The sequence below is a fragment of the Zootoca vivipara genome, chromosome Z1, assembly GCF_965207765.1.
Source record: "Zootoca vivipara chromosome Z1, rZooViv2.hap1.1, whole genome shotgun sequence".
Lineage (NCBI taxonomy): Eukaryota > Metazoa > Chordata > Lepidosauria > Squamata > Lacertidae > Zootoca > Zootoca vivipara.
The window spans coordinates 66,647,845-66,662,324 of record NC_142583.1 but is presented as its reverse complement, the minus strand read 5'-3'; the positions used below and the strand labels follow the sequence as shown (position 1 = coordinate 66,662,324).

General features: G+C 44.3%; 1 protein-coding gene across 1 annotated transcript in view; it reads left to right on the top strand.

Annotated features, from left to right (window-relative positions):
- The window catches only part of ADAMTS3 (ADAM metallopeptidase with thrombospondin type 1 motif 3), a 141,220-nt gene extending 127,036 nt beyond the window's left edge, over positions 1 to 14,184 (top strand). The window contains exons 21-22 of the mRNA XM_035103109.3: positions 1,938 to 2,055; positions 13,204 to 14,184. Coding sequence (XP_034959000.3) covers positions 1,938 to 2,055; positions 13,204 to 13,778 — 693 coding nt within the window. The 3' untranslated portion in view covers positions 13,779 to 14,184. The remainder of the gene's footprint in view (positions 1 to 1,937; positions 2,056 to 13,203) is intronic.
- The last annotated feature ends 296 nt before the right edge of the window (positions 14,185 to 14,480 follow it).

Sequence of the window (14,480 nt, the reverse complement as noted above, 5' to 3'; positions counted from 1 at the left end):
CCTTTTAAATCAAGATAAATGAAATAAAGAAAAATATGCCTCTCAACAGAAATGTTTCATTTAGCCATCGTGGATAAAAGCCATTGTACAAGCAGGAGCTTCTAACAACCTTCACGTCTAAAACTTCCAAGGGCTTCTGGTCTTGCAACAATGGTGGTTAAACAGTTTGAAACTTGTTGGCATTGAAAATGTGAGCATGCTCTTCAACCGAAGGCACAGTTGATGCAGGGCTGCCTCTTGCTAAAATATTATATATAATAAACTAGAATCATCCATCACTTTGTCATATTTCCGGACTCAGACAAAATCTGGACATGCACCCAATTAACATGTCCTAATTTCAAAGTCTCTTGTTTTCATTTCATTTCCTAGTTGATGAGTATTGTTTGTATGGCTATATATCATTACTTGTCTTTTTTTTTCAAAAGAAAGAGAAAAGTACCCCTCGCCACACTATTGTGTGGCAAGGAAAGGCAGGAGAAAATATTTAAAATAAATTATGACCAAGCCTCTAAACTTCAAGGATGCAGCCTAGATCACATTTTAATAATCGTAAGAATGAATACCTGCATCTGGATGGAAGCAAAGCTACTGTTTTTTTTACCAGCTATGGGTTTTAGTGCTGTGACATCTATCCTGTGGGGGTTTCTTTTACCATTGCCCACCAGTTAACGTGAAAAGAAATAGCATTTGAAAATTAACAGAAGGGGAGGAAAATTCAGTGACATTCTCATCAGTGGAGTCCAGGGCTTTTGTCACATTAATCTTACTTTCAAGATGGTTGAGAGATGTTCACAAGTGTCCTTTCTTTCTTTCTTTCTTTCTTTCTTTCTTTCTTTCTTTCTTTCTTTCTTTCTTTCTTTCTTTCTTTCTTCAAATCATCTCAGCCTTCACAGCTAGCCAGGGAGGCTGCAGAATATTGGACTGGGGGGGGGGATGTTTCCTTGAAAGAAAACCTCACCTGCTTTGCAACAATAAGCTAAGCTCTAAACTCCATGCTCACCAAAATTCTAAACAAAATCTCAAGTGTTCTGAGAATGAGGCAGTAAAATGGAAGCTTCTTCTGCAGAGGAAGAAAACTTTTGAGAGACTGAGGGACAGATTTTGGCTCAGGGGTAGTGTGGTTCAGTGGCGGAGCTTCACGCTCCGGCAGTGGGGGCAGAGAGCAGGCGGGGGCGGGGCTGGCGCGCATCCCGCGGGCGGAGCGCGCTGCCTGCATGGGTGTGGCGCGTGTTCTGGGGCGTGGCGCACCACCTGCAGGGGCGTGGCGCACGTTTTGGGGGTGTGGTGCACCGCCCGCATGGGCGTGGCGTGTGTTTTGGGGGCAGGGACAGTCGCGTTGGCACCCTACCGGGATTGCGCTGCCGGGGGCGGCATGCTCCCGTCGCCCCCCTCTTCCTACGCCCCTGGTGTGGTTATAGAGCCCATCAACGTGCATGACTGTTTTGCAGCATAGCACAGGCCAGAAATGGTAGTTTCCAATTGAACACTGGCTAATGGCAGGGTAGAAGGAGAATTGGGAAGGCTGAGGTTACTAGCAAATGAATGGTTGAGTTAACAGAGCACACATGAAGCATGTTTCTCCTTCCTTTAAAGGTCTGCTTGCAATGTCATGCATGTCCATATTTTGGCAAATGGTTTTGGTTTAACCCGGACAAGGTGGCAAGAGACAGCATTGCATCAGTGCCACCATCTGGCTTTACCTGTGGAGCAGCTGGAGGTAGCTGTTAAACCTGGCAATGTGTCATTTATTAGGAAAGGGGACAATCCCAAATCTGGTCAGATTTTGACCTTTTCAAAGAGTTTCATCCTTCCAGCTCCAGCAGCAGCAATGGGAGCCACCTGTACAACTCCCTTCCTCATTTGGTTAAGGGTATGTGTGCGGAAGTCTCCATGGTTTCTCTTATCCATAGTGCCTTGTTGCTTTCTGTCCATAGTGTTCTGTGACCTGTGGTGAAGGAACAGAGTCCAGGCAAGTCTTATGCCGCGCCAGCGACCAATGCAATGGAGAGAAGCCAGAATCCGTGAGGGTTTGCAAGCTTGCCCCCTGCAATGGTAAGGAAAATGTTGCCCTAACTGTGTCAAGATTGGATCGTTCCAGTTTCTGGAATTCTGGCAACATCTGGAATTTGGGGGAATGCTCTGAGAGCTGCTCCAGTTTCATGCAGAACAGATATTCCAATTTCTGTGTATCATGCTATGAAAATCCCACAGGTGGCATTAGACAAAGGTGATTGGGCCTGCTGGATGTTGTTGGACTACAACTCCCATCACTGATGGACACTGGCTCTAGGATGGCTCAGCCTAATGGGGACTGAAGTCTGACAACATCCAGAGGTCACTGTGTTCACTAGCCCTGATTTGGAACACAGAGCATATAGCCAGCTTGCTAGGGGAGATATTTGCACTGGGGAAACAGTGGCAGGGAAGGGTTAAAACAGGCATCCCCAAACTGTGGCCCTCCAGATGTTTTGGCCTACAACTCCCATGATCCCTAGCTAACAGGACCAGTGGTCAGGGATGATGGGAATTGTAGTCCAAAACATCTGGAGGACCGAAGTTTGGGGGTGCCTGGCTTAAAGCAACAACAACCCTGAATTGCTTGCTTCCCAGACCTTTTTTACCCCAATAAATTTGATTAAAGTTTGAAATAAAATATACCAAGGTTAATATCAAACATCCAATAGCTTTCTTTATCAACGATTAAAAAACTAATCTAAATAAAAACATGAACCAAAAGGAGTAAAAGAAAGTAGAAAGAAAAAAAAGAGAGAACTTCCAATTCTTCGTCTTTCGGCTATACGTAAAAAATTATTCAAGACATCCACTCCAACAACTCTACTTTCTATAAACCAATTATTTTCTTCAATCCTCAAACCCAGATATCCTAAGTTCATTTTATTTTCCACGCGAAAAGTTTCCGATCTTTAGTAAATATTGACAAAGATTTTCCCCTGATTAAACACATCAGCTTCGCCATATCAGCTCAGTCCAATGTCTGGGCAGATGTATAAGAGAGCAGGCAGTCTATCGGGTATCTATTTCCCAAGCTGCCAAGGACTTTATATTAGTATTATTCATTAGTAGTATCATTTCTACACCACTATGCATTTTAAAGAACAAATCTCAAAGCAGTTTACAGCACATTGTTGTTGTTTAGTCGTGTCTGACTCTTCGTGACCCCGTGGACCAGAGCACGCCAGGCACTCCTGTCTTGCACTGCCTCCCGCAGTTTGGTCAGACTCATGTTGGTAGCTTCGAGAACACTGTCCAACCATCTCATCCTCTGTCGTCCCCTTCTCCTTGTGCCCTCCATCTTTCCCAACATCAGGGTCTTTTCCAGGGGGTCTTCTCTTCTCATGAGGTGGCCAAAGTATTGGAGCCTCAGCTTCACGATCTGTCCTTCCAGTGAGCACTCAGGGCTGATTTCCTTACAGCACATTAAAACAGCAAATAAAGCAATCCAGAAGAAAACAAACTCAAGCTTTGAGGAAAATATTTCAGATCCTTCTCTAAGTGACAATTTGCTTTCCCCAGTCTCCAACCTGGCATCCAGAGATCTCCACGTGGTCGGAATTGGACCAGTTGCAAAATGCGCCTGGCGCCTGGCTAATCTCTAACACTGTATTCCCGCAATGCTAATTTCATTTCCTCCAACTTCTTTCCCATCGGGAAAATGCAATAGGGAAAAAGAGAAAACGTTGCAGTGTGGAAGCCAAAGTGCGATCAAAACAAGCACTTTAAATTTAGCTCGGTAGCATTTTGGCAATGTATCTGAAGAAGTATCTGATGGATATTTTCCAGTGTATCTGAATAAGTGTGCATGCGCACGAAATCTCATACCTATGACAAACTTAGTTGGTCTCTAAGGTGCTACTGGAAAGATTTTTTTTTTGACATTTTGGCAGCCAGAGCAATCAACGCCAGTGTTACATTTGGGAGGTGAGCTTCCAACTGCAGCTTCCGAACCGCTCTCAAAGGCAGTCCCACATAGAGTGAGTTGCAACAATTCAACTGAGAAATTGCCAGCTCGTAAACTACAGCAGCTTTTACATGAAACTTTACGAAAGTCTGAGGCCTGTTGTATTCACTAGAGACACTAGAGGGGAGCAGAGATGTATCTGTTAGCTGAAGGTGGAACCACATGGAGTTTTTCCTTGGTATAAAATGGCATTTCCACCTTATCTCTCAAGCCCTGTCGGAAAGAACAGTGCTTCTAATACAATATTATAAGGGAGCCATATTCATTTTTGGCTCAGAGTAAAGAAGGGGCAGGCAGCACAACACCCCAGGATTATTTCCAACTGGCATGGACAGTTTTGCGAGACCACTCTTGCCTCTTCCTCCCTCAGCTAAAATGAGGCTCACGACCAAATGTAAGAAGGAGAAGGTTTTCTACCGTGGGAACCTGGTGAATAAGAAATGGATGTCTAGATTATGTGTAGTCCATCTAAAAGGCCAAAAAACCCACAACCCCGGGAACCTTTGAGTACGCAACTCAGAGTTGGTACTGATGTGCTCAAAAGTAGACTCTTTTTTTAAGAAAATGAAACAAAACTTTGCACTGCTATACTTGGATCGATCAACCCCACCGTGAAATGCATGCGATAGTTTATTGAACAGGCAAAAAGATGGGGTGACTTTGGGGACCTTTGTGAATACAGTGGGACCTTGGTTTTCGAACTTAATCTGTTCCGGATGTCCGTTCGACTCCCAAAACCGTTTGAAAACCAAGGCACAGCTTCTGATTGGCTGCAGGAACTTCCTGCACTCAATCAGAAGCCGCGGAAGCTAGGTCAGACATTTGGCTTCCGAAAAATGTTCGCAACCGGAACACTTCTGGTTTTGTGGCATTCGGGAGCTGATTTGTTTGGGAGCCAAGCCGTTCAAGTACCAAGGTACCACTGTAGTTTAGAATTGCATTTCACCAGACAACTAAAACCTTGTCAGTCTACACATACAGCAGAGAAGCAGAAGCCTGAAGTAATAGGATTTTTTAAAACCTAGGAACAGTGTTTTTTTAAAACAAAACAAAACATAATAATAATGGCATTTCTCTCTTTTTTTAAAATACATTTTATTCCAATTTTCCAAATTCAACAAATTAACAAAACCAATCTTTTATACAAAATCTTATATTCACATCTTTTACCTTGCTCCGCCGAGCTATGACTTCCCCCCCTCCCTTCATGCGGGTTTCTTGTTAATTCCCTTTTTTGCAGTTCCTTTTTTAACATATTGGTCAATTCGTAAGGTTTATTTTAATCCTGCGAGAGTTTTTAATGATCTACAGTTTTTCTCCATATAGTCCACATATTTACTCCAGTCCTTTTGAAACCTTGTCTCCCCCTGGTCACGAATCTTGCATGTCAATCTAGCAAGTTCAGCATAGTCCATCATTTTTATCTGCCACTCCACAATTGTAGGTAATTCCTGTAATTTCCATTTTTGGGCTAACAAAGTCCTAGCCGCGGTTGTTGCATACATAAACAGTGTTTGATCTTCTTTTCTAATCTCTCCTCCTATTATTCCTAACAAAAATGCTTCTGGTTTTTTTGGAAAAGTATATCTAAACATCTTTTTCAATTCGTTATATAAACTTTCCCAAAATCTTTTAACTTTTTCGCATGTCCACCACATATGATAAAATTCACCATCTTTCTCTTTACATTTCCAGCAACTTTTATCACTCATTCTATACATTTTAGCTAATTTAACTGGAGTTAAATACCATCTGTACATCATCTTATATACATTTTCTTTCAAGGCAGTACATGCTGTAAATCTTAAAGTTTGATTCCATAATTTCAACCACGCATCATATTCAATATTATGCCCCAAATCTTTTGCCCATTTAATCATCACTTCTTTTGTCAACTCATCTTTTGTATACCACTCCAACAACAAATCATACATCTTTGCCAAAAGCTTTGTTTTGCCTTCTAGCACTTCTATTTGAAATTTGGATCTTTTATCCTAATAATGGCATTTCTCAATCAGGGTCAGAAGTGATACAGCCTTCCTCCCCTATCACTTTAGGATTTTTCTACAACTACCTCATTCTGTTGCAAGTTGCAGATCAGGCCAAAGTGACAAAGTGTTCAGAAACTACAACATAAGGGTGACATTTGGCAAAAGAAGAACAAGACATCTCTGGCGCCCCTCCGCATATTGGAAACCCAGTGCAAAGATTTGTGCTTCAGTGGTAGCAGCTGCTGTAGTTTAGATATAATCTTAGAAGTTTCCAGCCTCAGATTTGTTGTGCTCCTGCTGAAATTACTATAGCTGTTTTGTGTTGGTGGAGCAAACAATGGTTGTTATCATGAGATCTGAGTGGATAATTCCATGGTTTCACATGGTTTCATGCATGTGAAGGGGTTCAAACAGGCTACAACTGCACTTATGAGTCTTTGGGTAATAGGATCCTTGCTGGAAGGCTGATCATTCTCTCACCTCAATCTCTCCTAGGGAGCCACACTTTTTCTTCCCCCTACACCCCTTCTCCAACGTAAGCTAATGGATAGATCTCTCCTAGGGAAAAGAAGCTGTTTCCCCAAAAATACAAGCAGAAGCCCCCTCCCAATGACCCTTAGGAAACATGATCCTTGCTGGATGGTAACACTTTCACCACTCCCATCCTTCCTGGGGCCTCATGCTCCATTTCCCACCCCACCTACTAGAATTATGATTTCCCCTCCCTCCAGTATTAAAGTTTACCCTTGTGAGAGACCCACTGCAGCTATTCTTCTGAAATTTAGCAGGCTCGGTCTCCTTGGAAGAGGTGAGTATTCCCGCAAAGTACTCACCTGGAGTACTGTGTACAGTTCTGGGCACCACAGTTCAAGAAGGATACTGAAAAGCTGGAACGTGTCCAGAAGAGGGCAACCAAAATGGTCAAAGGCCTGGAAGCGATGCCTTATGAGGAACGGCTTAGGGAGCTGGGTATGTTTAGCCTGGAGAAGAGAAGGTTAAGGGGTGATATGATAGCCATGTTCAAATATATAAAAGGATGTCATATAGAGGAGGGAGAAAGGTTGTTTTCTGCTGCTCCAGAGAAGCGGACACAGAGCAATGGATTCAAACTACAAGAAAGAAGATTCCACCTAAACATTAGGAAGAACTTCCTGACAGTAAGAGCTGTTCGGCAGTGGAATTTGCTGCCAAGGAGTGTGGTGGAGTCTCCTTCTTTGGAGGTCTTTAAGCGGAGGCTTGACAGGCATATGCCAAGAATGCTTTGATGGTGTTTGCTGCTTGGCAGGGGGTTGGACTGGATGGCCCTTGTGGTCTCTTCCAACTCTATGATTCTCTCTAATTCCATCAGAAAATAAAATCCTTTATCCTTAAAAAAATAAAAAGTAAAGGTGCTCTGCATGAACACGCCTGGATAAATCTGCCTACAATTTGGCAGGCTTAAACCACTGGGGACGGACTCTTATGCCTGCAAGTTTTATCCACTTCTGTGAAAAGAGAAAAGAGTTCTTTCTGTTTTTAGATTTCCGATATTGTTGAATGGGAAGGGGGAAGCGGGCTTCATTTTTAATAGATCTAAGTCCATCCCAAAAAAGGAGACAAATTGGAAAAAAACAAAGAGTGGCTCTGAAACAGACCAGTCAGCTTCTTGAAGCTCTGTTGTTGTTATTTAGTCGTGTCCGACTCTTCGTGACCCCATGGACCAGAGCACGCCAGGCACTCCTGTCTTGCACTGCCTCCCGCAGTTTGGTCAAACTCATGTTCATAGCTTCGAGAACACTGTCCAACCATCTCATCCTCTGTCGTCCCCTTCTCCTAGTGCCCTCCATCTTTCCCAACATCAGGGTCTTTTCAAGGGAGTCTTCTCTTCTCATGAGGTGGCCAAAGTATTGGAGCCTCAGCTTCAGGATCTGTCCTTCCAGTGAGGACTCCGGGCTGATTTCCTTCAGAATGGATAGGTTTGGTCTTCTTGCAGTCCATGGGACTCTCAAGAGTCTCCTCCAGCACCATAATTCAAAAGCATCAATTCTTCGGCGATCAGCCTTCTTTATGGTCCAGCTCTCACTTCCATACATCACTACTGGGAAAACCATAGCTTTAACTATACGGACCTTTGTCGGCAAGGTGATGTCTCTGCTTTTTAAGATGCTGTCTAGGTTTGTCATTGCTTTTCTCCCAAGAAGCAGGCGTCTTTTAATTTCGTGACTGCTGTCACCATTTGCAGTGATCAAGGAGCCCAAGAAAGTAAAATCTCTCACTGCCTCCATTTCTTCCCCTTCTATTTGCCAGGAGGTGATGGGACCGGTGGCCATGATCTTGGTTTTTTTGATGTTGAGCTTCAGACCATATTTTGCGCTCTCCTCTTTCACCCTCATTAAAAGGTTCTTGAAGCTCTAGAAGCAGATGAATACTAATGGGTGAACACCCCTAGTCTTTGCTGTAACCCTGCAGAGATCATATTACAGACCTTCCAAAACCCTGTCTTGTTTGCCCCAGGATTTTGTCCAGGGACAAACTGAGGGTGAGGATGGGACCATCCAGGTGTTTTGCCTCGTGCATGAAACACCATCAGGCACGTTGCTTAGGCAGAGTGTCTAGAGAAGTCACAGTTAGAACCAGTCTGCATGCTGGGAACTCTTACATGCAGCATGGAAAAAAAGAAAAGCTAATTTATGCTTTGAAAACTTTCCAGTAACTTTTTTTAGCAAATGCAACCTTGGCACCGTTTTGGGAGGGGCGAGAGTTTGCATCCATATGTTAGTCAGGTGTGGGTGGCTGAGATCACAGTATAAAGATGAATTCCACTTGTCAAAAAAGGTTGCTGGGCATACAGCTGTTAAAACTTCAGTATAAATAGAAACACAGGACCAAAAGCGAATATTTGTTGTTTCCTATAAAAAGGCAGACTTTGAACTAGATAAAGACAGTTACTATCCATTCTGTACGTCTTTGTGTTTATAATTCCGTAATGCTTTTCCGTATGCCAAATGCTCCGCAATTCAAATTTCAGTGCCTCTGACACACATACAATTTTGGAACTGAGTTCTACTACAATGACTTATAAGCAGGAAGGCTTAGGAAAGGGCCTGATTTTTGCAGGTAAATTAACCATGCCATCAAATACTGTCTACTCAAAAGTGCATCCAACTGAGTTCAAGGAGGCTTACTCCCAGGTATGATAAATCAGTCGTTGCCTGTACAAAACAACTCTAATTGGAGTGCAGCAATTTCAAAAAGAAGAAACACAAACACACACAAATATGTTTTATCTATAAATATATTTGTGCTGAAACCCTCAGACAGGATAGCTCAGTAGAATTTAAGATTTTTTTTCTCAGGGTTGTGGGTTCAGGCCCCATAGAATCATAGAATGGGGGTCTAGTATCACTGGTCCTGTTAGCTAGGGATCATGGGAGTTGTAGGCCAAAACACCTGGAGGGCTGCAGTTTGGGGATGCCTGTCCTGCAGCATTGCAGGACGCGCTGACTACGGTTAGCAACCATCAGTCAGACTTGGGTGAACAATTGGGACAGAGGCAGGCATGCCTCCCCCAGATGAGCCCTGAACTCAGGGCTCAGGGCACAGCCCTGCTTGGGGAAGACCAACCATGAGTCCTTGGATTCTTTTTACAGGAATACCCATGCATAGTGATGGCTAGGAATCCTGCCACCCCTATCAATAAGAACCAGAGCCTATCCGCCAACCTTACAAGTTGTGACAATTTGCTACACAGCACCAGCCAATCAGCCAAATGGGGAAAATTCCTGTCGTGCCCCTGTCCCAAAGACAGGCAACACACGACAGCATAGCAAGGTCAAGCACAAGCCCTAAAATTAGGGAGAGGTGGGCGGGTGTTCCGATGCACTGAGCCGGAGAAGAAGGCTCTCTACGGACACGTGCAGCACTTAAATAGTGGTCCATCTGACTCTTTGATTGGCATGCCCTCAGCCCAATTGCACCCTGTCAGATGGACCACCAACAGGGTGTTGTGGCTGCTCCAATTGTCCCCTCCCCAACACCTAGGCCTGGTTGCCGGGTCCCACCACAACGCGTGCCCTCTCTTGCAGGGAGGACCCAATTTGTGAGGACTAAAGGCCCCCTCCTTCCCACCACTCCCTAAGTCTCCTCCTCCCTCCTCCTCTTCCCCAGCAACCTGAGACTTCTTCACCCTGTCTGTTTTTGCTGTGCCCCCTTCATACCTCTTCTGGTTCTGAGAGACCAGGGGGAAAGACATCTGGTGGCAGCAGGAGATGGAGACTCCCTGACTTCTTCAGCAGCCTGACTTATCTCTGCTTCTTGGTTCCCCTCCTCTTCTGCCTTTGATTCTGGACTGCTCTCTGCCACAGACTCTCCGTACTCACTAAGCAAACCCTGTTAGCTCATCAACTCCTGACACCTCCCCTTCCCAGTCTGCTCCCTCTTCTCCCTATGACCACTCATTGTCATCCCACCACCAATCCCTGGGCTCTGAGCCTTCTTCCCTTGGGGGGAGGGGGTTTCCCCAACTGGTGCCTTTCACCATTTCTGTATCCAACCAGCCCATGACATACACTAAGGATGGGGGCGGGATTTTGATTCTGTACTCATTTAAGGGTGAACCTACCTAACGCTTTCTGAAAGAGTATGCAAACCAAAGCACAGCAATCCTTCAAACTTCAAATTTCTACAAATTTTGCAGTGCAAGTTATCTAGCTAAGTAATGTGCCTAAAAAATGCAGGTGCATAAAATTTGGTGAAAATAGCATATTGAAATGCATTATATCACATAAGCTTGCCTTGCAAAAATGTGTGTATTAGGCAAAATTGCATACAAACAAAGAAGAAATTTGCACTGAAATACTGGCGGATTTCCCCAATGACATTTTTAAAATTGCAAACCTGTGCAGAAATGTGGAGAGCTTAATGTACGTGTGGAAAAAATGAGAACTGGAGGGAAACAAAAATTGACATATTCAACCATCCCTAATTGGAACAACCTCATGAAATAAATGAAAGACGGTTAAGGGTATTTGCTAATTTCCAGATTTAGCTATTTTCCATTTAAAACCTTCATTAATACACTTTTTTTCATTTCTGCATGAATTAAATCACTTATACTTAATAAGCCATACTGAGTTCTGTGGAATTTACTCCCAGATTAGTGAATATAAGGTTCTAGCAAGAGAGGGGACAGCTCTTGAAGCAAGACAGACCTGTGCATTTGGGGTAAACATGAAAGTGTCTGCAGAATGGGTGACTGCCCAGGGATAATCCTCATATATGAAATTGGTCTCTGAGCACAACAGCAGCAGGCATAATTGTAAATGTTTTTTCCAAGCAAATAAGCGTGTATTCAGGTGGGATTTTTTTTTAATGCATCTCTAATCTCACCTTCTGTAGATGCTTCAAGAACTGGGGCTCCCATGGCAGATGCTTAGAGCACTTGATTAATCCCCCCCCCCAAAAAAAACACCACCTGTTGTTAAGTAAGGGGTAAAATCAGCTTTCAGAAAGAGCTACCAGCAGGCTGCCAGGAGAGGAATAAGCTCCTTAGGTAATTTTAGACTCCAGATTTATTGGTCTTCTCACCCAACTGTGCACAGCCTTTATTTCACTTACTTCAAATGTGGTACCCAACTCTGGCTGCAATCAGCGCTTCTCCTGCTCATTCTGCTGAATGGGTCTCTGGTCTTCTGTCCCAAAGTCCTGCCCTGACGGCACCACTGAAACTCCTCTCTTGATTCTCATCTATCACCTGCTGCCAAGACCCAGTTTTCTAGTACATCTGGATTCCGTTACCCAGAAACGGAACACAAGCAATTTTGTGCACTTCTTGCCCCACCTTTTGGCAATCCCTTTGTTGGTGTGCCTGTGGTTCTTCTCTTCCTCTTCCCCTGTGGTCGGCTGCAGTGGGAAGGGAGAAATCAGCCTTGAGCAGGGTGTAGGTTTTAAAGCTGAGGTTCAGCAGCCTGGACACAGAGTATAGGGGTATCAAGGGATCAGGTGGATAGCTCAGTTGGTTAAAGCATGGTGCTGATGATGCCCAGGTCACAAGTTTGATCCTTGTATGAGACGGCTGCAAATTCCTGCATTGCAGGGGGTTGGACTAGATCAGTGTTTCCCAAACTTGGGTCCCCAGCTGCTTTTGGACTACAACTCCCATCGTCCCTAGCTAGCAGGACCAGTGGTCAGGAATAATGGGAACTGTAGTCCAAAAGCAGCTGGAGACCCAGGTTTGGGAAACACTGGACTAGATGATCCCTGGGGTCTCTTCCAAATCTACAATTCTTTGAGTCCATGGTAAGCTGCATGCAGGCAAGCAGAGAAATATCAGAGGGAAGCAGGATGCAAGTACTGTATAGAAAGCACTGAAGTAGCCACCCAGCTCCATGTTCCTTTTTTAAAATTGAGTTTGAGAAGATGTTGCTCTCCCTTCTTCAGATTAAATCTGAATTGGGTGTTTGTGTACAAGAGAGAGGAAGAGAGAAGATATAATAATAATAATAATTTATTATTTATACCCCGCCCATCTGGCTGGGTTTCCCCAGCCACTCTGGGTGGCTTCCAACAGAAATATTAAAATACACTGATTTCTTAAAGATTAAAAGCTTCCCTAAACAGATGAATGAATGAATGGTGTATGTATATGTGTGTATGTTTGACAGTGTGTTCCTCTCCCTTCCTGAGATGAGAGTTGAGCAAGTTAGAGAGCTTAAAAGCTCCTTTTGAGCTTGGAAAACCCAGTTGTGGGGTGTTCCTGCGAGATCACAGAAGCCCCAGGATGTTTGCGCAGGGACAGTTCCAAGGGTTTGGGTATATACGTTTTTGTGTATACGCAGAACCCTTGGAATCGAACTCTAAGATGAGATCGCGTTGTATATGCAAATGTGGATGTTGAAGAAATGGTTATTGACATAAGGAAATTAGATACACATGCACACAATTCTTCCAAGCAGCTTGGTGTTAAGGTTACTCAAGGATTTTGAATTTTAAAGCAAACGAACCCAATTTGCAATTCCTAGGCTAATAAATCAGAACACAGTTATGTTTCAGTTTTTTTAGAGTTCTACGAATTTTGCAACAAAGTTTTCTGCTGAAGTGTAACAACAAGTGAAAAATGAGAGAGAGAGAGAGAAAATGAATGAATGAATGAATGAATGAATGAATGAATGAATGAATGAATGAATGAATTGACTCCAGCAGGCTCTTCTGGTGTCCTTATGTTCTTGACTCTTGTTGGGTTCTGTCTTTCAGACGAACCATGCCTGGGAGACAAATCTATCTTCTGCCAAATGGAAGTGCTCTCCCGGTACTGCTCCATCCCGGGCTACAAGAAGCTCTGCTGTGAATCTTGCAGCAAACGTAGCAGCACCCTCCCACCACCTTACCTTAGCGAAGCTGCCGAGACCGAAGAGGGCGTGATGACCAACCCTGGCAACCTCCCCAAGACTTTGGCTTCTCCGACGTCTTCAGTCCCTCCTCGTTCTGAGAGGCGTGGTTCTTTGGGCAGGATGCCCTTGGCAGAAGAAGACAGGCATGCCCTGATCCCCAACACCTACGGAAGGGCAAGGGTTGCCAGTCCACCTCAGCGGAGAGTTCAAAGCCAAGCGAGGAACAAGACTTCCGGGCTGGTTGCAACGCCGTTACAACTGTCAACCGCGAGTGGGCACCTTGCGACCCACACATCCTCAGCCTTGTTAGATATCGGTCCAGCTGTGACACAGAACAGCAGTTCAGCTGGCGTCCTTTCTCCATATAGACCCTCAAAGAAAAATGAGAAGCAAGCGGACAGGCGGCAACCTCCGAGGCCTTCCACTGTGGAAAGATGAAACTTAGAAATAAAAAAAGGGGGTGGGAGATACCTAAAGTGGAGAATGTGTCTCCTTGCTTTGTTTGGAGTACGGTGGTGCATGCAAACCCTTCTAACACAAAACTTTCAACAAGTCAACCGCAGAAAAAAGTGTTGGGGGGAAAAGTGCTGGCTCACTTTCCAGTGACATCCATTCTTCACTCAGTTCCTCCTCTTCTTCTTCCTCCTCCTCCTCCCAACATTTGGTCACCCCAAAAACTTTGAAGGGAAGCACCAAAATCACACCGATGTAAGAAGAAGAAGAAGAAGAAGCAAGTAGCTGAGTGGGTTGGCCATTCTCTGCCACCCAGACCCCCTAACATTGCACGTCGGCTGCTTTTGAGGGTGGAAAGTATGATTAATTAAAAATAAACGAAGGAAAGAAATTAAATGTTGCTTTTGAGGGGTGGGAGGGGGCAACCAAGCAGAGGCACCAAAGTTTACACGTCTACAGCATATTTTTTTTACTGTGGGACATTTGACCTCCATATGAATTGTATTGCTAATTTATCTCTATAAGCAAATGCTAGAGTATGGTTCACCTTTGTCATGTACATAGGCTTGGTTGGCACATCCCGCTGAGTCAAAGCATGGCTGAGCTTGAAGATGCAGCCTCCCAGAGAGGGCATTTCGGTTGTGTTGCTTCTCCCCAGCCATCCTGCTACTTAGCCGTGAGTTAGCT